This window comes from Tigriopus californicus, chromosome 5, assembly GCF_007210705.1.
Source record: "Tigriopus californicus strain San Diego chromosome 5, Tcal_SD_v2.1, whole genome shotgun sequence".
Classification (NCBI taxonomy): domain Eukaryota; kingdom Metazoa; phylum Arthropoda; class Copepoda; order Harpacticoida; family Harpacticidae; genus Tigriopus; species Tigriopus californicus.
Genome location: NC_081444.1, coordinates 9,918,715 through 9,937,617, shown reverse-complemented (window position 1 = coordinate 9,937,617; position 18,903 = coordinate 9,918,715). Strand labels below are relative to the sequence as shown.

Genomic DNA, 18,903 nt, shown 5'->3' with positions numbered 1-18,903 from the left:
CCTGCGGCAACTCGGTTGCAACAGCCTGGGGGCGGTAAGGCAGTGGTCAAGGAGCAACACGCTTTTCCAAAATGGCAACACTGACGTCATTTCTTGATGTCAGCTGACGCAGAATCTCGGTTAACTGTCATTCGGGTATAAATTAAGGACCATATTTCTTGCCAAGGAGCTTTGTTGTTGTTGACGTCTCGAACTTATTTTTATCGTTTTTTGTAGTACCGAGGTTTCGTTATTCATTAAAGGGGTCTGGCGTTCGTAAATCACTTGAACTTATTTGTGAGTTGTCCCAAGGTTAGGGATTTGAGAAACTCCATCACAGGCAACTCTCCAAAGGCACAAAATTAGATGAATTTGATTGAATTGCAAGGACCATGAGCTGCTGGAACTAAAACTTTGACTTCTTATATGTGGATTGAGTATGTCACATCTTTTTAAATCAATCAAATATCTTTTGTTTGAGTAGAGAGCTTCCTTTTAAGTTTGATGTGAGATCCTTGCTCAGTACAGTTGATCAACAAATGGAATTTGTCTTAAATTAAAACCAAGCTGGATGGAAGTATTATGTTGGTGATTCTAAATCTATAAAGAAGCAAAACAAAACAAATAAGGTAATTGGAGAGTGAAATAACAGAAAAGAGAAGCTTAATGAAGTCACTTCAGAAAATGGATGTATCAATGCCAAGATCAATGCCAAGTGAAAATGAAGGTAGTGTGAGAGATAACAATAATTTCCGCTATGTTAAACATTACATAGATATCTTGGTCCTGATTGGAGTACAGCATTCCCGACTTTGCCCTACATACCATTTACTTTGCTTTAGTGTAATTGGACACTAGTTGACATTGCTAGAAAACCTTGAAGTATTATTGAAATCGGATGTCTACAATATAAAGTACAGTTCTTCTTTCACCGTTTGAGTTAGAGTGTTCTTATTTCTTTCCACTTAATAGATTAAGACATTTTATCAAATCTGAAGTGCTGAGATGCAAGCTAAGATATGGAAGCCAAACATTTACGCCATAAGGATATTTTGTAACAACTTGTACATTTTAAAGTTTTTATCATAGAATAAAAAGTACAACTAAGAATACACCTGGATAAGAAAGTTTGAATGCTTGAGAAACATTTAGAATCATGTATTTTGGGCAAGTATTGACCTATATTACAGCTATATTACACCAACGCAACCTCCGGTCAGAAAAAACCCAAGCAATTATGAGTTAGAGTTGACGTCAAGACCAACAAACGAAAGAAATGAGTGAAAACGGGCAAGAAGACTGACAAACAATTGATATTTGATATACTACACCCACTGAAAGAGTGACTTAAGCCCGGCCCACGCGTCGAGGGCAACATCTCGGGTGAGGACCCCAAGATGCAATTCAGTGCGGATTTCGATCCGTCCGCCGGAGGCTCGGCCAGCCGGCCCTTGAAGAATCCGGGGGTGACTTTCTTCCATTTGGCCTTCCGCTCGTTGGCCTTGTTCACCTACATGTTTGGCCAGTACTTTTCGTCCTCGTTCATCGGGATCTTTGTGTTCGTGGTGTTGTTGCTCTCACTGGATTTCTGGACCGTCAAAAATGTGACTGGACGCATCTTGGTGAGGAGGGAAGCAGGCAGGAAGGCAGGCAGAAAGGCAGGCAGGGGCGGAACCCGTGGGAAGAATTTGACAGAATTCTAACAGAATCTAAGTTTTTCGTAGGTGGGCTTGCGTTGGTGGAACTACATCGACGATGACGGTCAATCCCGTTGGATGTTTGAGGCTCGCAATGGTGACTCCCAGTTCTATCTGTCCAAGACGGAAATTAGCATCTTCTGGAGCGCCCTAATTGCCGCCCCCGTGTTGTGGGTGATCTTCTTACTGTTCGCCTTCTTCCGCTTCAATTTCCAATGGTTGATCCTGGTGATCATTGGTCTCTGCTTGAGCCTCTCCAACCTCTTGGGATACTTGCGTTGTCGCATGGGCCGCACCGACAATGTGGCATCGACCATGTCCGGCATGGCTAATGCGTACATGCGCAATCAGGTCGTGGGCAACATCACGGGGCTGTTCTCCGGTAGCAGTCGACCCGCTGGGGCCCCAACCGCCAATATGGGGGCGGATCCACACAACATCATATGAACGCGGCTGATCTTCGTGGGAGAGGCGTGGCGGAGAGTCTTCGTCTGTGATAAGAGGTTTTACTTGTGTTGAGCGTTGGTCTTTGTGGGTAGGTGTGTATTTATGTGTTTGATCATGTTTTACCTCACTAGCTCTCAATTAAATGACAAGTGGAAAGTTCTTAATATTTTCATTCACTACGGGCATTATTATGGATCATCGCATTTGACTGAGTAATAAGTTAGTTCGGTTGGGTGAACATTTCTTCGCCCACGCTTTTTTGCAAGAGACCACATAATTCTTCGTCTTTCAGGCAAGCATTTAAAAACTCCTCTTTGGAAACTTTCATGTCCCCATCCTGGTCCATGACTCGAAATACCTCGATACCTTTGCGGTTGTAATCCATGTTCAATTGGCCCAGAATGTCATAGGTTTGTTTAACACATTTGATCACTTCTTGACAGGACAATGATCCCGATTGATCTTGATCCAACACGTCAAAAATCCGCTTCATTTTTTCCTCTCGGGGTGCATTTGTGAAGATTGAACAAGCAAACACAAACTCCCTGCAAATTAGACAAATGTTGAACATCATGGCTGAAGTTTAATAGTCAATAACCCAAAATGTTCAAATGCATTACATGACATGCACATTATGGCTGCTTATACAGAGCAATTCTCACGAAAATTCTCTCTCAAACTCACCTGAAAGAAATCGTACCATCGTGATCTTGGTCGCAGGCTTGGAATACCCGTTGAGCGATTGGATTGGGATCCACGACACTAAATGTGTATGACAATTTATGATCATAAACGGTATAACCTCACTTGTGACCAACTCATTGACTTACTTGGGGAAGGTTTTCTTAAACTCTTGTAAGAACTCCTTTTGCGTCAGCTTCTTGTTTTTAGAATAGCGTGCAAAAATCTTCTCCAATTGGAATTTGCTCAAGTCCGTGTGGGATTCCAGATAGGCGATATCATGGGCATACTTGTTGGCGGAGGAGGAGGAGGCCTTCTTGGATTTCCCTTGACTTTGTCCCATGATGATTCTTGAGTGTGTAAATTTTTTATCAACTAGTACCTGTAGTTTTGTTTGTTCGTTGCGGCACAGATAAGTCTTCCATTCTATCTATAAGTCGTGAGATAAGGCAGAAACAAGGACTGAGCAAGTGCAATAATACTTACTCACTATCGACTCATTGATGCTTTCCTGTATGAACGTACGGTCCTGCACGATCCTCTTGCGCCTTTATCGGTTTGTCCTTGAAATTGCTGCTCATTGAATTCAAATCCCCGGCTTGTTTGTGTACTCGTACTCAATCTCGATCATTTCTTTGTATTGAATGAGTAAGATAGGATTTATCTGGGTCTTTTATTCGATGATAAATTTCTCAGGCACCGGGTTACTTGTTCACGAGACGGGTATCAAACATGCAAAAGATATAACAAACTTTGTTTAGGGCACATCTTCCTCTGTAAATTGTTTAACCGGTCGCGTATAGGTCTGGTAAAGATCGACCCAATAGTATATATTGAATATTATAAAGCCCATGAGAAGCAGAGCAGCTCCCCAAAGCTCCATCCGCAATAAGACGGCGTCGGTTCGGATGGCTTTTTCTTGTTTGGTTAGAGTCGATTTGTTGGGTTTTTCTTTAAACAGCGGAATCCTAGGTATCTAAAAAGTATGTCATTCAAAATAAAGGCGTAGCGATTGTAAGCCAATTAAACCCGATATAATTTCCTTACTTTTTGCCAATAGTATCTGTACACAATTTCAATGGTGAATTCGAAGAGAGCGAGGAATCCAAAAGTGATGCACGCCACAAACCAAACATCCAATTTGGTTGAGTACGAAATGGGCGGTGTTTTACTGGTGAGTGCTCCGAACATGGTGGCTGTGGTCAGCAAGGACGTCATCCCCATTCCCACACGACCTGATCAAAAAGATAGTACAAAATGATTTACAGTACCGCTCCACCAATCCTGGTGATTGATCCATGTTTTGTGCTCTTAGAAGAACTTCGTTCCGCTCAAGGGAACGAAACGTACAAGCAAGCTTTATAAGTTATAACAATTGAGCAAGATGTTTTAAAAAGAGTAAATTTGATTTACGTGACACTGCGTGATTGGTTGGCATCTCACCAGGCACATGATTCAACGGAACAAACATGGAGAACCACGAGAGAGTCACAAAGAGCAGTGAGGGTAGATAAGTCCGCAGAAGATGGTACGAGATATTTCTCTTGAGCACTAGACGTAATCTCACACCGGGATATTCACCTGAAATATACGGTTTCTTACATCGAGGCCCAAGATTGATGATTCTATATCGATGTCATATTTTTAGTACTTTTGGTGTACAATGGTACTTTTTAAGGTACGCCTTTTGGACTACTCGTGCAGCTTGTACATCTTGCTTTGTTTTACTGGACCCAGAGCACTGCCACAGTAACATCATGGAATGGATGTTTTTAAGTTCATTTTACGATCGGTTTGTCGCCAGGCCAAATACCAAAGACAATCAATTAATCAAAAAAACGGTCCATTTAAAAATGCCAGTAGAAATTTGTGAACAAGAATTTTCCTGTGTTTTTCATGGAACTTGTTCTACGTACCTGTCCAAAATCCGTAATGAAAACAAGAAAGTGGACGTTCTTCAACAAAACTAACTTTGCATGCTGTGTAAAGGGTAAAGGAATTAGTTTGTGTCTTTCATCTTTCAACTGATAAAATAAACTTGTTCGTGAATTGAGTCTTGTGGTCAGTAGTGTTACTGAATTGAGAATAAATGAATGATTTCTAAGAATTTGCCTTGACTAACTCGTATCAGATAACTTTGAACTAGAGCTGGGGCTCGAGTCTATTCATGAATCGTTTGACAAAATGGAATACATAAGCGCAACACACATATATTGCACTTGGTTAAACGACGGATGAATAGAAAGCCAATGATAATTTCTGTAGTTTATTTAATTATGACGAGTCGGGCTCTTGCCCCTAAAAAAAGACTTGCCCCAGCATTGTGATGAACTATTCCTGAGGGTAGGCAGGATTGTCCCAGAAATGATATTGGATTTTTACGGGGGAATGTTCATGTGATTGCATGAAGCTAGAGGCCCGTTAAAAGAAGGATAAATCAGTTCGTTCGAGTGTTCGTGGATGTGGGAAAGGGACAAAATTGCAACGTCCAATTCCATTCAGGCCTCTGCATCAACTCATCCCTAATCTGCAATGACGTAACTGACATCCAATTGATGAGCCAATAGGCACTTTCAATTGCACTTCAATTATATTTATACGGGTGATGTTCTAACAACTCGTGTATCTTGCTTCCTAAGATCTTTACACACTGAGGGAGCGTTAGGAAATGTTGAATTAGATTTCTATCTTACTGCAAGGTCCACGATTACACGAATACTCTGCTGTTCGAAAACCGTTCCCTTTGAAAATGAAAAGTCACGGCCACAAGGATACTAGGGTTTCTAAATGAAAGAATAAACCTTTGAAACCTCTTAAACCTCTTGGTAGAGGAGAGTGTGGCTGAAACGACTAAGGCGACTGAAGCACTTGAAGTCTCAAAGTGAGAAGTCGTGTGCTATGAAGTTGGTCGTTTCATTTCTGACACATTTCCCGCGTTCCTTTCCGGCTCTCAATTGATCATATGACGATGGTGATGATGATGATGATAATAATGATGATACCTGTCTTGTAGCCGCCAATGTATGTGTCAAAGTTATAGGTATATGAGTGCTGATTCAAGCGAATGTTTTCATTTACACTCGAGTGCTCGATATCCCATTTGTACATCATGCGATCGTACGTGTAGCTCCAGCTCTCGAAGAGCACGTCGCACACTTGCGTATCCACGGGGTAGTCTTCAAAGCTCATGTGACAAACCATGTCGTAATTGACTCGCGACGAGTAGTAAAGTTTGCTGTCATTGTAGGCCCGGAGAAACGTGGTGGGGATCCCGTAGGACGGACGACGAATGTCTTTGGCATGGTCAAGGAAAATGTCGGGGAACCAAATGCTGCCGATTGGATTGCGATTGATGAGGATGTACTCGCGAGCTTGGCCCCCATCCGTGGGAATATGAACCTTTAAAAAAAAAAGAAGGCTCGTGGCGCTGCAAATACGGAAGGACAATAGGTCCTACTTGTAAATACCCAACAAGATGAAGATTCTGAGATTGCATATTTGTAAGGGAAAAAGTTCGTCTGCTGAAAAGTTTTTACTCTCAAACCCACAGGTTAATGTGAGGTTCATCTCTAATACAAAGTGTTTGGTAGAAGTCGTTCATTGACCTTTCCACCGGTACTCAAGCAGCATTTGGTGGGTGCAACTACAGCCTCTAGGTGCAACGATGTCAATAGAGTCTTTTTCTCGTCATATTCGTCTTAATCAAGCGGATGCAAGAAAATAACAATGACGTATGAAGGGTCCGAATTACATACACTTCACCAGTATCATGAGGTACGTCCATGTCATTTGAAATTATCATCTTTTTGAGCAACGATTCGTTGAATCGTGTTGATCCAAGATGACCGAACAGTCAGCAAGGGAGTAGCTATTTACAATGGCATTTGCTCTCTTAGCATGAGGTTGACAAACATAAGCCTTCAAGAAAATTGATATGGCCAGGATATGTTTAACGAGTTCGACTTTTCATGCTGTCAAGTTTGAAGAGAAGAGCCAGCCAGGGCTTGCTCGAGCTTTTCTTCAAATGATGGGGTATGAAAAGGCAAACGAACGAGTTTCAGGTGTTCACCATGTCAGCGTTTTGAAATCCAGACGAATAAAACTTCGTGCAAAGAGCGGCACAGCCATTGAACACAGTTCTCTTTTGGAACGGGTTTCAACATATATTCTTGGGTCAAAACAAGAAGGAGCCAAAAATGATTTTTTTCGAATTCTGCTTTCTCTTCACAAGTGACCGGACGCTTACGTACTTTCCAACCACTCGCGAACAGTAAGACATGAAATAAAGGTGCTAGAAGTGGCGCTTAGTAGTTTTGGCGCTTTAGCGTTGGGGAGAGTCAAGTTTCTACCCATGAAAACTGGTTTTTATGAGAGAAAACTAACAAATCGGGATACTTATTTGTACTATGTACTGATGAGATCAATCTGCCTGGGACAGTGGCACTGCAGAGTGATCACTGATTGATTCTATTCAGGTCTGTCCCAGCAGCTCTTTAACCTAAAAAAACAAACAATAATCACTCTCTGGCGCGCTTGTTTGCAAACTACCGCTGCTGGCTTGCGATTAAACCATATCCGTATTATTTTAGGCCTGGAAAGGTCTAGAAAAGAAAAAACAAATGTCATGCAAAATTACGTTTATTCTCGCAATTATGGCATACCTGACGAGCGAGCGAATGAAGGCTTAAAGGTTGTTAGCTAGGGCAGAGACAAGATACAAAGTCAAATCATCTGTAATGAAAGAAGCACTAAATAGAACCAGACGAACGCATTTTTTCCCCAAATATTCGTATAGTTTATTCATCTTCGTTGCATTTGGAATACATTTCAAAGTTTTCTAGAAGTTCCTGTTTTTTTAATGTTAGCGAAAACAACAAGAAGCCATTTAACACAAGATCAGGTAAAAAGAAGCAAATTTCAAAAGAATGGTCAAAAAGTTCCTTGATCTAGTTATTATACCTCATCGATTTCTAAATTTGGGATACTCTAACCGCGACTACTTCATGCACTAATTCATCACTCTAACTAGACGGTTATAATAATTTTTTTGGAAATAAGGACTTTTGTCACCCGCGGGTTTCATGTTGTCGATGTGCTATTGGAGTGCTCAAATGGAGTGATAATGCAACACCTTCCTTTAGGAACGATTACACTTCTTTGTTACAAACTTCATCACTATAGCTGTATAAAAAAAGTCGAATAGGTTTTTTCACTTTTTCCGATTTTAAGGGCATATTCGACTTTTTCCAGCTTTTTTGCCGGTTTCACATATTTCGTCCATTTTTCGCATTATGTCCATTTTCGTTCGAATGCTCCTGCTTCCTTCAACGCAACGAGAGCAAACAAAAAAAAACAAGGAATGGCAGACGTCGAGATCACGTTCTAAAGCTTGAAAACAGGGAAAGCTAGGGAAGAGATGTCCCAACCAAGCTCAAAGCTGCATGGCGTAGAACTGAAGTTACGGGTAGAACACGCCTTGCACAGGTACCTAGCCTTGTCTTGCTCTCTTTTTCTGATGTATTGAAGCCTACTCTCCAAAAACCCTTGAGCCTGATGTTGATGGAAAGCTTCACATAAGCACTAATAACTTAAAGCAATTTGCTAACAATTTCTTCAGGTTGACCACATTGAGGGGAGGATTCTTCGATTTCGGAAGTTTTAGGAAAGTTATTTCCAAATTAGCTACCTTTTTGGGCCCGTTGTAGTCTGTTTAATGTCCAGAGGTTTGAAATTGGCAATCTAGCTTCTTGTACCTCAAGCTCTAGAATACACCACTAAGTGTTTGTTTTCCGCATATTTTATCAACTATTTGCCCGACTATCTCGCCATTTTTTTCACCTTTTTAGTGGCTATTTTGCCAAATTTGATCGAGTTTTTTACAGCTCTATCATCACATAAGAAAGAGTCAGAAATTGTGGCCGTCATTTAGAAATCTTAACCAATATCTATTCATCCTCCACTGCTAAAAAATTCTAAATTGGACCTCATTTTTGAAGAAAAATAGCTGGATTAGTGGACTGAGCTTTTGGTCTGGGTTTGTAGTTTTCAATGAGCACATTTAAAAAAAAATCCAATTTCTAAAACTTTCCATTTGGATATTTCTGGAACATTTAGCCTTCCTGAATACTTTCTCAATAATGTACACTTTTTGAAAGAGTCAGAAATTGTGGCCGTCATTTAGAAATCTTAACCAATATCTATTCATCCTCCACTGCTAAAAAATTCTAAATTGGACCTCATTTTTGAAGAAAAATAGCTGGATTAGTGGACTGAGCTTTTGGTCTGGGTTTGTAGTTTTCAATGAGCACATTTAAAAAAAAAATCCAATTTCTAAAACTTTCCATTTGGATATTTCTGGAACATTTAGCCTTCCTGAATACTTTCTCAATAATGTACACTTTTTGAAAAAAAAACCTAATCCAGACAAAAAATGTATCTTAAATTCTTTGCTCATAAGCAAAGATATATATATTTTAACAAGAACGTAGGGAAACTTTCTCTCCAAAATATGTCAACTTTTGTCCAAATAGCACCAAATTGTTTCGTGCTAAATTGATCATTTAGCAAGCACTTTTTCAAGTCATGCAAAGGGTGTTCCAAGAACGTCTCTTGAGACAAAACGTCTATTAGCGATCGATAGTATTAACGAAATGTTGTTGTGCCTTTATAAAAAAATGAACATACTTGTGCTACTCGCTTTCCCCTCTTTTATATGCCACGCTCTCACAAGAGGTAAACATTACAACTATAAGGAGATTATCCCTGCATGATGGTTGATGTTACCTGTATTCGCCTGTCATACCATGAAAGGCCCAAAGTAGTTTCCAAGGTGATCATGTGCTCCTTCTCGTTGATTGACACAATGTCAGCCAAATTAACGCTCACGTTAAGAACAAAGGGCTTGTTCGAACACCGTCGATTTGGCAGCTCGTTGATCTCATAATCCTTCGGGATTTCCACATTAGGGTAGAAGATAGTGGTCATATTAGCATCAGGAAGAAGATGGAATTCTTCCCCGTCACAATAACCAGAAGCAGATCCCCATGCAGGCATCACCCCGAGACTTAAAAGCGTCCCCAAGAAAGTGAGGAAAGCACTCACACTCCAGTTCATGTTCTTCACATCCGACTCTCTCGAGGACAGATCTTGAACTGCGACTCCCTTGGCACAACTTGTTAAGAAGTTCAAATTTTGGTTAACACTTGGAGACAGATTGGCTTGGAAGCCAGGGAAACACACACCCAGACTGAAGCTATTAACTTCTGCCATGGAAGCTCAAATATCATGATTGCTCCAAGTCTGCTCTTTGAAACATTGTTCATATCCACTAGCATGTTCAGATTTTTACTCCTACTCCAACTCCTCCTCCTTCTCCTCCCCCACATCATCGGGGTCCTGAAGAGCGTCCAAAAAACGAGAACGATTGTTTGAACTCCGCCTAGCGTGGCGTGGGACAAAACTTAGTGTAATAGTAGGGTAGGCAGCCGCATGGCTTGACTCAAACCCAATACATATGATTCTATTCTTCCATCGCTCGTTCCGCTCGGGAGGCAGTAGACTCCAATGACGAGGCCACAACTAAAACACATGTGTCCTCGTGTGTCTCAGGGGGGTGAGACGCGCAAATAATGTACAGCATAAAGACTAAAGGCTCACTAGTTTACAACGAAATGCATAGATGGATGGGAAAAGGCGTTGGAGACAATGATCTAGGCGGAAGTAATTGCTTTGGTTGAATCAATTCCCGGGGAAAAAATGCAATCCTTGCGCAAACTAGTTTGATGCGGACTTAACTTAACTAGAAAGGAGAGAACGGTACTATTGGAACCAGCCGTGCCTAAAATGCCGCCAAAAATCTGGAGTCGATATTTTCACTTGAGGTGGGGAATAATGAATAAAACCAGACAAGATTGCTTGTAAACACTGGGGTCATTAAGCAAGGAACCAAACAAAATCAGGAATAAACACTGTCAATTCAGGCCTGCAAATGAAGTCTACATGCCTTCACCCGCCAGATGTCATTTTTGATCTAGATGTCAAACGAAATAACTAATATTGATATGTTATGAATTGGACCAAAAAATGGGATTAAAAAAGAAGAATGTAAATTTTACCTGCCATATAAACGAAAAGATATTTCCAACTTGATTCCCAAGATGGCCAAAAAATCAGCGGATATATCAAATTTCAACCCTTGGGTTCATTTCTACTCTCAAAGAAAAGCAATTAGAAAACAACTTGAGATGAATAAAGATCAGGTAGATGCCCTTTGAAATTACTGATGTGGCATACTATGAATTTGTTGCTTTTGAATACTCCTTTCATTGTTTTTGTTCCAATAGTTGCACTAATGATTAATAACTTATCTATAAAAGCACATGCTACTACATTCATAGAGAGTGTGGCTGTCGAGGGCATCCAAAAACTCGTGCCTAACGAGCACATGCATGCTTATGATTGCACTGTGCTTTATTAAGAGGGTTCACAAAATTCTCGTTTTTTGGTATTCTTTGGATTTCGTAGTAATTACAGGACTCGCACATTTTGAATCGAAAGGCTGGTCTTCTCTCAAAATATCAGATGAATGTTTGATTATGGAATTGGCTAAGGCCAAAAGGGTCAAGTATGTTGAGGCATATGCTTGAGCGATCAAATGTGGATATTCATCATTTAAAGCCTCACCCAATTACAGCAAGGATTCTATATTAATAAATTCGCAATGACTCTTGGACAAGAATCTCATCCAAAATTTCAACAAGGTTATTGAGATCCATCCATGTACATATGTACAGTCCATCCGACATCCTTGACAAAGAGCAGGTTACTCGAAAGCCAATGTCTAGTGAGCTGTCAAAGCTTTGTTGTTCTTTTACATTCCCAACCATTGCTCTTCTCGCAATGAAAATACTAAATGAAGCAAAAGAATAATACCAAATCAAATCTGTAATGATTAAAAGATGTAAAATTTTGCACGGTTCCTTTAAGCTAACGCTAAAGAAATTAAAGATGTACGAACAAGTGTTGTTATAATACATGCCATGATGATACTAACATTGATTCACGTCTAGAAGTTTTTAATGCTTTTTCACACTAAAATAACCCATTTTACTTAACAAGGAACCTATGGCCTTGGATGGTTAGAAGGATTCACTTTTCAATTAATTCTTTTATTAAGAGTCACGTCCCTGGGCTCCAATTTTGCATGTGTGGCATCACACCTGGCCCAATGACAGCAGAAGTTGAAAAGATTCGCATTGTGAATATGAAGAATTATATCTGATCTTGGTACAGATGGGTCTAACTATGCAATATTTGTTGGCTTTTCAACCTAACAACAAAAGTAAGATTAACATTCAAACATTTGGTTTAAACTGATGAAGTTCGAAGTTCATTCTAAAAGCTGCAATCTATGTATCGACCATCTACGAAAACAAACATCCATGAGGTTGCTAGATCAAATCGTAAAATTGCGTGGCATAATTCATTTTTTGGTCCTAATATTTGCAATTACGCATCTGGGTTTGAAAACAACAGGCAAGCATCAATGGTTTTAATTTCGTTTCAATATTTTACCACGTGAAACCTGACTTTTTTCTAAAACGTGGGGAGCTAACAATTCCAAAATGAAAATCGTTTATTTCAATTGTTGTTCAAATGTTCTAACAATGAACAATCACGTCTTGAACAACAAAAAAATGAAACCAGCACAAAGTTCATATTTTAGCGTTAAAAGGTCTGATGAATTTAGACCCATACGATAGCCTCGCATATCGATAATGTCTCTTCACCATGTGATGATTGGAATTGCATCGACTACTAAGAAACAACACTAGTTTTTACAAATTCAGCCCCTGAGTACCAATTCCAATTCAACTTGAAAAATGTGAAAATTCAAACAGTTCGTATTTTGTATCGTACCGTTCACCCAAAAAGCACACTATGCACTCTATGAAGGTAAACGGAAGCTTTTAGGTTTGACGTTATCAAGTTTGATAAAAGTATGTGAAATGTCAAGAAAAGTAGAAATAAGCACAAACATACATTCAAATAAAAATAATGTTTAGCTTTAAATCTCGACGCTAGTTGCACGTTGCACCAGGTTAGAGGTATTTAACAAGTTTGTAAATGTAAAAAGATAAAGATAAATGCCGGCTCATCGCTTCAATTGTTTAGTTCACCTATTCAACTTTTACTTTGTACTTTCAAATCTGAAAAGAGTATTGTGGCCCAGAAGATTAAACTGAGTTGGTGGGTACCGGGGAAACAATTTCAGTTCAACTTTGATTTTGAGTTTGTTGAAATTCAACCCATTAATCTATAATAGAAATTTCCGCACTTCCATTTTGAGATATACTATTTATTGGCGCTCTTCCTCCCAACATCTGGATTTTGTTGTTTCCCACCATTTTTGGCTGTATTCGTACTTTTGCAGTGGTCCTTAAGGTACGGTTTTAGGATGATAGAATGTCGATGTTATGGAATAAAAGTCCCCTCTTCAGGTTGTTTTCTCATCGTACGGTCTTTGTGATTTCAAAACCCTGCTCCGACTCGTCACCGAGAGTGTTTTTGCGGCCAATGCTGTCCTCACGGATGTTGGGCCCGTCGTTAGCTTGATCAATGGATATCGTTTGTTCGTTCGCTCGTACGTAAGAGTATGTTCATATACATAAAGCGAGAAGGAAAAGTCACGAGATGTGACAGGGTTCCTGAGCTGCTTGTTACGTATCGTGTGTGAACTGCCTTTTGAAGTAGTAGTAGTAGTAGTTGTATGTATGTTACGAGGAGTGGCAGCAGCAAAAGCAGCGATACTAGCACTCAAATGGCAACCAGAGTCAGGTACGAGATATTCACGTACTTTAGTGCTTTAAGGTTAGGGTTTCGCTGAGTCGAGTTTGTTATAGCAAACCACACCACGACAATGAGAGTGGTATTGCAAACCAGGGGGATACACACACGGAGTACATATTATTTTGACTTTTTCATATGATAGCTGTAAGAAAACAACATGGTTATCATCCAAATCTACAACGGACTTGGACTATGAGGAATTAGAGAGGGAAAGCCTTGAAAGTTATATCAGATTTGGACTTTTGGCCAGATATCGTTGATGCAAAGTCGCAAAGATGTCTTGATCTATTCAGTTCGACCTCGTATTGAAAGCTCGAGTCATGAAACAGGCCTTAAAACAATACAGGCATTCCCTATTTGATGAAGAAGTACATTTGCCGTCTCCACCAACAGGATTTAGGCACGTGAATGTAAAATATCCCAAGCCTTGGCAGGCCAACCTAGCGAAGCGCAGGAGGCTGAGAGGAAGGGAAGGAAGGAAGGTACATTCGTTTGTTACGTAGAAACGTCGTACACTTCACTCCTAAGTTGGATGGCGGCTGCTGGCTGACCAAAAGGCCAAAGAAATACTAGTCTAGAAGTGGAAGACATATCTGCCTGTCCTGCTTCATGAGGCAAGCTCCACCCAGCCAATAGAGCGAAGACGGAATAGACGGAATAGTAGAGGGTCTTCATATCGTTTTGGTCCAAAGTACACTTTTTCGTTGGGTGGGAGCAAATGTACTCTAAGCACATTTCACGCGGCGTGCCCGTCCAAGAATCAATTGCGCTGGAGTTCACCATCCACAAGGGGCCATGTTTATGCGAGTGTTTCACCAATGTAAAGGTACAATAGGTACAACCGCATGAAACCACTTGGATTGAACGGCAAGGTTGCCCCCCCCCCCTCTTACTTCTTCTTTCCTCGCTCTTCTCTTGTTCGTTTAAAAAGTGATATACCTGTATGGGCAAGTGGCCTAATGGCATAATATCTGAATTTTCTCTTTACTCTACGCCTAATTAGATTGGTTTGAGGTAACACGAAGTAGCGCTAATTCATATTTGTAGGCTGAAGAGCTATTCAAGCTTTCAGCTGAGAGGTATGATTAGGAACATTTTCAAAGCGTGATTGCAATGCCCACGACTGAGTACTGACCATGTTACTGCCGGGCTGACATCAACGGTGATCGTCTTTGTCTATAGCCAAGGGATCAAATGAAAGAGGGCCCACCGATGAACACATCAACGAAACTCATATGAAGAAGAAACCCTGATAACAGACCAACATGGAGAAAGAACGATTGAACGAACCACCGATGAAAATGACGATGATGATAATGATGTTGAGACAGACAAGCGAATAACAGGGAGCATTAAGAAATCTGCGTCCCCTCAAGTTGGATGCATGCATGTATAAATTGCGGGTTCAATGGAAGCTTCATCAATCATTATCCGGGAATAAGATGTACCTTCTTGGGCCAATAGTCCGAGCTCTTGATGCCACAAATAGGGGAACTTGGAAACCCTGGTTTCATAGAGTAGTATTCCAAAGATGCAAGAAAGTAGTAGTTAACCAATTGTGGCAGCTTCATGAGTCCGATGTTGTGTAAGCCATAAATGGAATTGGAACAATGTACTCGTTAACAAACAGTAGTGTTTTATTCAGAGTGAAAATGATTTCACATCTCCCATAGTATGATTTTTTGTGCTCGAGGAAATCCTGCGGCTAGATCTTGGGATGGAAAATGGAACATGACGAATCGCTCGTGCCGAACTACGTCTGGAGTAAAGGATGAAAGAGTGTAAGAGTTTACACACCGATAAGAATTATGGAGTCGATCTGATGATTGCCAGCCATTCTATGAAAGCGTTGAAGGTAGGCAAATTCTTGGGTCGTATGGTCTGTGTGCCCTTTTTCCGGCCTGGCAAGTTAGAACTGTACATGTGAGGGAACTCAGGACGGACGTTGTTGGAACAGTTCTGCCGACTGCTTGCGGAACCCAAGTCAGTCCATAACAACGAGAATGATGGTGGACTGCTGGCGAAGGAGTCTCCTGCTCCATCCTACCTACCTCTTCTCCAACATCTTGCCACCTACTCCAGAGGCGACGACTCGCGTTTGGCTGCTGCAAGCCGGGAATTGGGAACCTAGTTATTACGTACGAGCCTCTCATCCGTCAGTCCGTCGCTCCGTCCGGGTGCGTGTGCCTGTGCTCTGGCTCTGCCTGTTCCCCTCCTCTCCTGGTGTCTCGGTATCAGCCAGAGGACGGCGATTCCTTGCGAACTCCGAGGTGAAGAGAACACGCCCGGCGACGAGAGATGTATGACAGAAGAGGCCGCTAACAGATATTCGGAACAAACACTCTTTGGTTGAAAGTAAGAAAACACTCATTTGCGGACTCTGTCGATTCAAAGCATCACTATCGTGTGTATTTCTCAGTTCTATTTCGCTTGAAGCTGTTCATCTTTGATTCGTGAGTGGATTGTGACCTCAACATTATACGGCAAGACCCTACTGTATTGGACACTATGATGACCTACGTTGGTCCTGAGGTAATGAAATTAGGGTGATACTTTCCAATAGGAAAATGGTTCGAAGCAATTTTTTCCCACATGTATATTCGTGACAAATAGAGAGAGAGAGAGAGAATAAACTCGAAAAGGCATAAGAACATATGAAACGAAGGGCTTAATATAACCTGAATTCAAACCTAATCACCGCATCAGGGCCCCCTTAAAGTGACCGGGTATGACCTGAGCAATCAGCGTTGGTCAAAACCATCCGTAACATGTCTTAATATGGGTTATAAGACAATCCCGTCATCAGGCTTCTCTCATAGCATTGCCCCCCCCCCTCAAATGTACTTTGCCTCACTCCCTCACTAGGGTTTCGCAAAGCCCTCGATTGAAGAGCAGTACTCAGCGTACTTCTAGAGGGAATCGTTGGCCTGCGTGCTCTTAGAATGTACGAACTTCCAACGTCGTCACATCGAACGATCAACCCAGCTCGAGAGGAAGCGTAGACGGGAACTCTTGAGACGGGCAGCGGTACGAGGACCGGGGTTGGCTTGAGTGACCGAAGAGCGTCCACGACGACGACGACGACGACGAAGAAGAAGAAGAACACGAAGGCCCCAATGGAGCTGGCGCCCATCCCTCGAACCAAATGTACTAGAGCCCAAGTAGGGCGGGCCTCTTCTTCTCTTGTCTTTTTTTCCTTCCCTCTCTCTCTCTCTTTCTTTCTCTCTTTTCCCCTCTCTCTCTCTCTCTCGGGCTCAGCCGTATGTAATAGCGTACTTGAGGCTCGCACTTTTTCATAGTACTGGATGCAGTCAGCCAGTTCGTAGCTCCATCCACTGAACTAGCTTCTGGTCGTTCATAGTAGCATTACCTACATACATAGTAGAGCCCTTAACCGTGCGCCCTTCACAGACTGTATAGCTCGCCGATGTATGGAGCAGACAGACCTCCGTTGGGTTGACGATGAGGCTGCGGAATCATACAGCGCAGTCCTCAAAACGATGGAAGAAGACTTTTTCTCGTCGTTCACTATTCGCTCAAATAGCCTCATTCAGCGAAGGAGGAAAACGAAAAGTTAATTCGTCATTCCTAGGCTGTCTTGTGCTAGTCGTTTGTTCGTTGGATCCTTCGAAAACAATGTGAAGGGAAAGAAACCTTCAGAAGCTCGCTCGATTTGAGAAACACTAGATCAGTAGATTTGGAGTTTGATTGTAACCGACTAAGGTAAAGTAAGTACTTGACAATGGTCTTGCTTCGTACTATCACCGCCTCCCAAAACATATCGATACTCTTGAAATGAGACTCGTGAAGGATTCAAAACTGAAGTACAAGTGTAGCGTCCTGAGAAACTTTATCTCAGACACGAGGCATGTGTCCTTTTCTACTTGGCGATGAGACAATTGGTGTTCAAATTAAGAGTAGACAAATGTAACATGACAACCTGGATTCTTTTTCTTTCAGGCCTACGAAAGTCAGTTGATGGAACCAGACCTTCGAAGAGACATGTTCGGCGACGAGGGAAAACCACTGGACTTGTCGTCCAAACCGATATCAAAATTGAATAGCAACAAGTACCCACTCAAGAAGAGGATCCTGTTGCAAAGTGCGCTTCATCAAGACTGCGATGGCGAGAGGAGCGATTCAGATTTTCGTTCTCCTTCAATTTATCCTACCTCTGGCACGAGTCCAATTCCAATGTTAGGAGCCCCATCTGACCGTTTGAGCCCCATCTTCAACGGAGATGATTTCGTAGAAATAAAGCAACGCTACCATAGCGCTCGATTGCAATTGCCAGATAGACTGCAAGCCCAAGCGATGCCGCAAATGTTTCCCGAGCATTACCCTCCTTCTAACCACTGGATCCACCAGGCCAAGGCTCCTCAATCTTGGGAGACCGTGGTGGAGAGGACACCCAACCCCCTAGCAATGGACTCTCGATATCAACCCTCGCCCAGTCCCGACTCCCTGAACTCAATGGGTGGCTCTCGGAAGTCGAGCATCACTTTCTCCCCCTCGGAAATGTTCCGCGAGACTTCACCTGACATGGATTCACGATCGGGTCAAACCACGCCAGATCAGCACACTGCCGATTGGCAGAAACATCAGGAGCACCACGATCCATCGGATCCATCCTCGGCGGAAGAGCCCCGCCGTTCAAAAGTGTGCAGTATTTGCTCGTCGCCCACGGAAACATTCCACCTCAACTACGGGGCAAGCTCCTGCTTCAGTTGTCGGGCATTTTTTCGCCGAGCGGTTCAGAAGGCCAAGACGCCGAATTTTCAATGCCGTGCGGGTGGAAACTGCGTGATCAACACCCAAACCAGGAGTGATTGCCGGAAATGTCGCTTTGATCTCTGCCTCCAATCTGGTATGAACCCTGACAATGTCATGAACTCGGAGCAGAAGCAAGTCCGGTTTCGAAAGCACATCAAGAAGATGAAGCGGGAAGATAAGAAACGCTCGGCGGAAATGAAGGCCACTCTGAGGAAGATGAAGAAGCTCAAATCCTCTCCGGATCGATCATCATTGCCGTTGGCTTTGCAGCTGTCAGATTCAAATTGCAAGGCGGGAGCAAACCAAATGAACCCTCCACCGCTCGTGTATAAGCATTATCCATGTGATAGTTTCCTCACCTCTTTAAATGCTGTGTAAAAGGGTCCATTAGAAGACTTGACCTCTTTACCAACTACATAGATAAATTATTTACAAGAAAAAGACAATTATAGAATAAATATTTCAATTTCTTCCACAA

The 18,903-nt window shown here is 41.9% G+C and overlaps 4 protein-coding genes across 8 annotated transcripts; 2 read left to right on the top strand and 2 right to left on the bottom strand.

Annotated features, from left to right (window-relative positions):
• Positions 1–1,214: 1,214 nt before the first annotated feature.
• Positions 1,215–2,282, top strand: LOC131880558 (uncharacterized Golgi apparatus membrane protein-like protein CG5021). The gene is made up of 2 exons (XM_059227224.1): positions 1,215–1,601; positions 1,704–2,282. The coding sequence occupies exons 1-2, from the start codon at positions 1,377–1,379 to the stop codon at positions 2,121–2,123; spliced, it is 645 nt and encodes a 214-aa protein (XP_059083207.1). The 5' UTR covers positions 1,215–1,376; the 3' UTR covers positions 2,124–2,282.
• Positions 2,276–3,429, bottom strand: LOC131880559 (calcium-binding protein M-like). The gene is made up of 4 exons (XM_059227225.1): positions 3,291–3,429; positions 2,954–3,230; positions 2,808–2,885; positions 2,276–2,668 (listed from the first exon to the last, which is right to left on the bottom strand). Exons 2-4 carry the CDS (start codon positions 3,145–3,147, stop codon positions 2,344–2,346), a joined length of 597 nt encoding a protein of 198 aa, XP_059083208.1. The 5' UTR covers positions 3,148–3,230; positions 3,291–3,429; the 3' UTR covers positions 2,276–2,343.
• A 34-nt stretch (positions 3,430–3,463) lies between these two features.
• On the bottom strand, positions 3,464–10,282 carry LOC131880557 (glutamate-gated chloride channel subunit beta-like). 3 transcript variants are annotated; one of them, XM_059227221.1, is made up of 6 exons: positions 9,588–10,282; positions 5,807–6,203; positions 4,721–4,783; positions 4,218–4,385; positions 3,852–4,039; positions 3,464–3,780 (listed from the first exon to the last, which is right to left on the bottom strand). In XM_059227221.1, the coding sequence occupies exons 1-6, from the start codon at positions 10,071–10,073 to the stop codon at positions 3,562–3,564; spliced, it is 1,521 nt and encodes a 506-aa protein (XP_059083204.1). In that variant the 5' UTR covers positions 10,074–10,282; the 3' UTR covers positions 3,464–3,561. The 3 variants fall into 3 exon arrangements, with proteins under 3 accessions (XP_059083204.1, XP_059083205.1, XP_059083206.1); XM_059227222.1 differs by having other exon boundaries at positions 4,248–4,385; positions 9,588–10,275; XM_059227223.1 differs by lacking the exon at positions 4,721–4,783 and having other exon boundaries at positions 9,588–10,279.
• Positions 10,283–15,958: 5,676 nt separating this feature from the next.
• LOC131881033 (retinoic acid receptor gamma-like) lies at positions 15,959–18,903 on the top strand. 3 transcript variants are annotated; one of them, XM_059227785.1, is made up of 2 exons: positions 15,959–16,184; positions 17,613–18,903. In XM_059227785.1, exons 1-2 carry the CDS (start codon positions 16,161–16,163, stop codon positions 18,801–18,803), a joined length of 1,215 nt encoding a protein of 404 aa, XP_059083768.1. In that variant the 5' UTR covers positions 15,959–16,160; the 3' UTR covers positions 18,804–18,903. The 3 variants fall into 3 exon arrangements, with proteins under 3 accessions (XP_059083768.1, XP_059083769.1, XP_059083770.1); XM_059227786.1 differs by lacking the exon at positions 15,959–16,184 and adding an exon at positions 17,087–17,375; XM_059227787.1 differs by lacking the exon at positions 15,959–16,184 and adding an exon at positions 17,087–17,380.

Excerpts from the sequence above, each read along its gene's own strand:
- LOC131880558 (XM_059227224.1), top strand. The coding sequence starts at position 1,377 with ATGCAATTCAGTGCGGATTTCGATCCGTCCGCCGGAGGCTCGGCCAGC. Across the intron at positions 1,602-1,703 it reads ATGTGACTGGACGCATCTTG|GTGGGCTTGCGTTGGTGGAA; the intron begins GTGAGGAGGGAA and ends AGTTTTTCGTAG.
- LOC131880559 (XM_059227225.1), bottom strand. The coding sequence starts at position 3,147 with ATGGGACAAAGTCAAGGGAAATCCAAGAAGGCCTCCTCCTCCTCCGCC. Across the intron at positions 2,886-2,953 it reads TTTAAGAAAACCTTCCCCAA|TGTCGTGGATCCCAATCCAA; the intron begins GTAAGTCAATGA and ends ATACACATTTAG. Across the intron at positions 2,669-2,807 it reads GATGGTACGATTTCTTTCAG|GGAGTTTGTGTTTGCTTGTT; the intron begins GTGAGTTTGAGA and ends TCTAATTTGCAG.
- LOC131880557 (XM_059227221.1), bottom strand. The coding sequence starts at position 10,073 with ATGGCAGAAGTTAATAGCTTCAGTCTGGGTGTGTGTTTCCCTGGCTTC. Across the intron at positions 4,784-5,806 it reads CATTGGCGGCTACAAGACAG|CATGCAAAGTTAGTTTTGTT; the intron begins GTATCATCATTA and ends CCCTTTACACAG. Across the intron at positions 4,040-4,217 it reads AACCAATCACGCAGTGTCAC|GTCGTGTGGGAATGGGGATG; the intron begins GTAAATCAAATT and ends CTTTTTGATCAG.
- LOC131881033 (XM_059227785.1), top strand. The coding sequence starts at position 16,161 with ATGATGACCTACGTTGGTCCTGAG. Across the intron at positions 16,185-17,612 it reads TGACCTACGTTGGTCCTGAG|GCCTACGAAAGTCAGTTGAT; the intron begins GTAATGAAATTA and ends TTTTTCTTTCAG.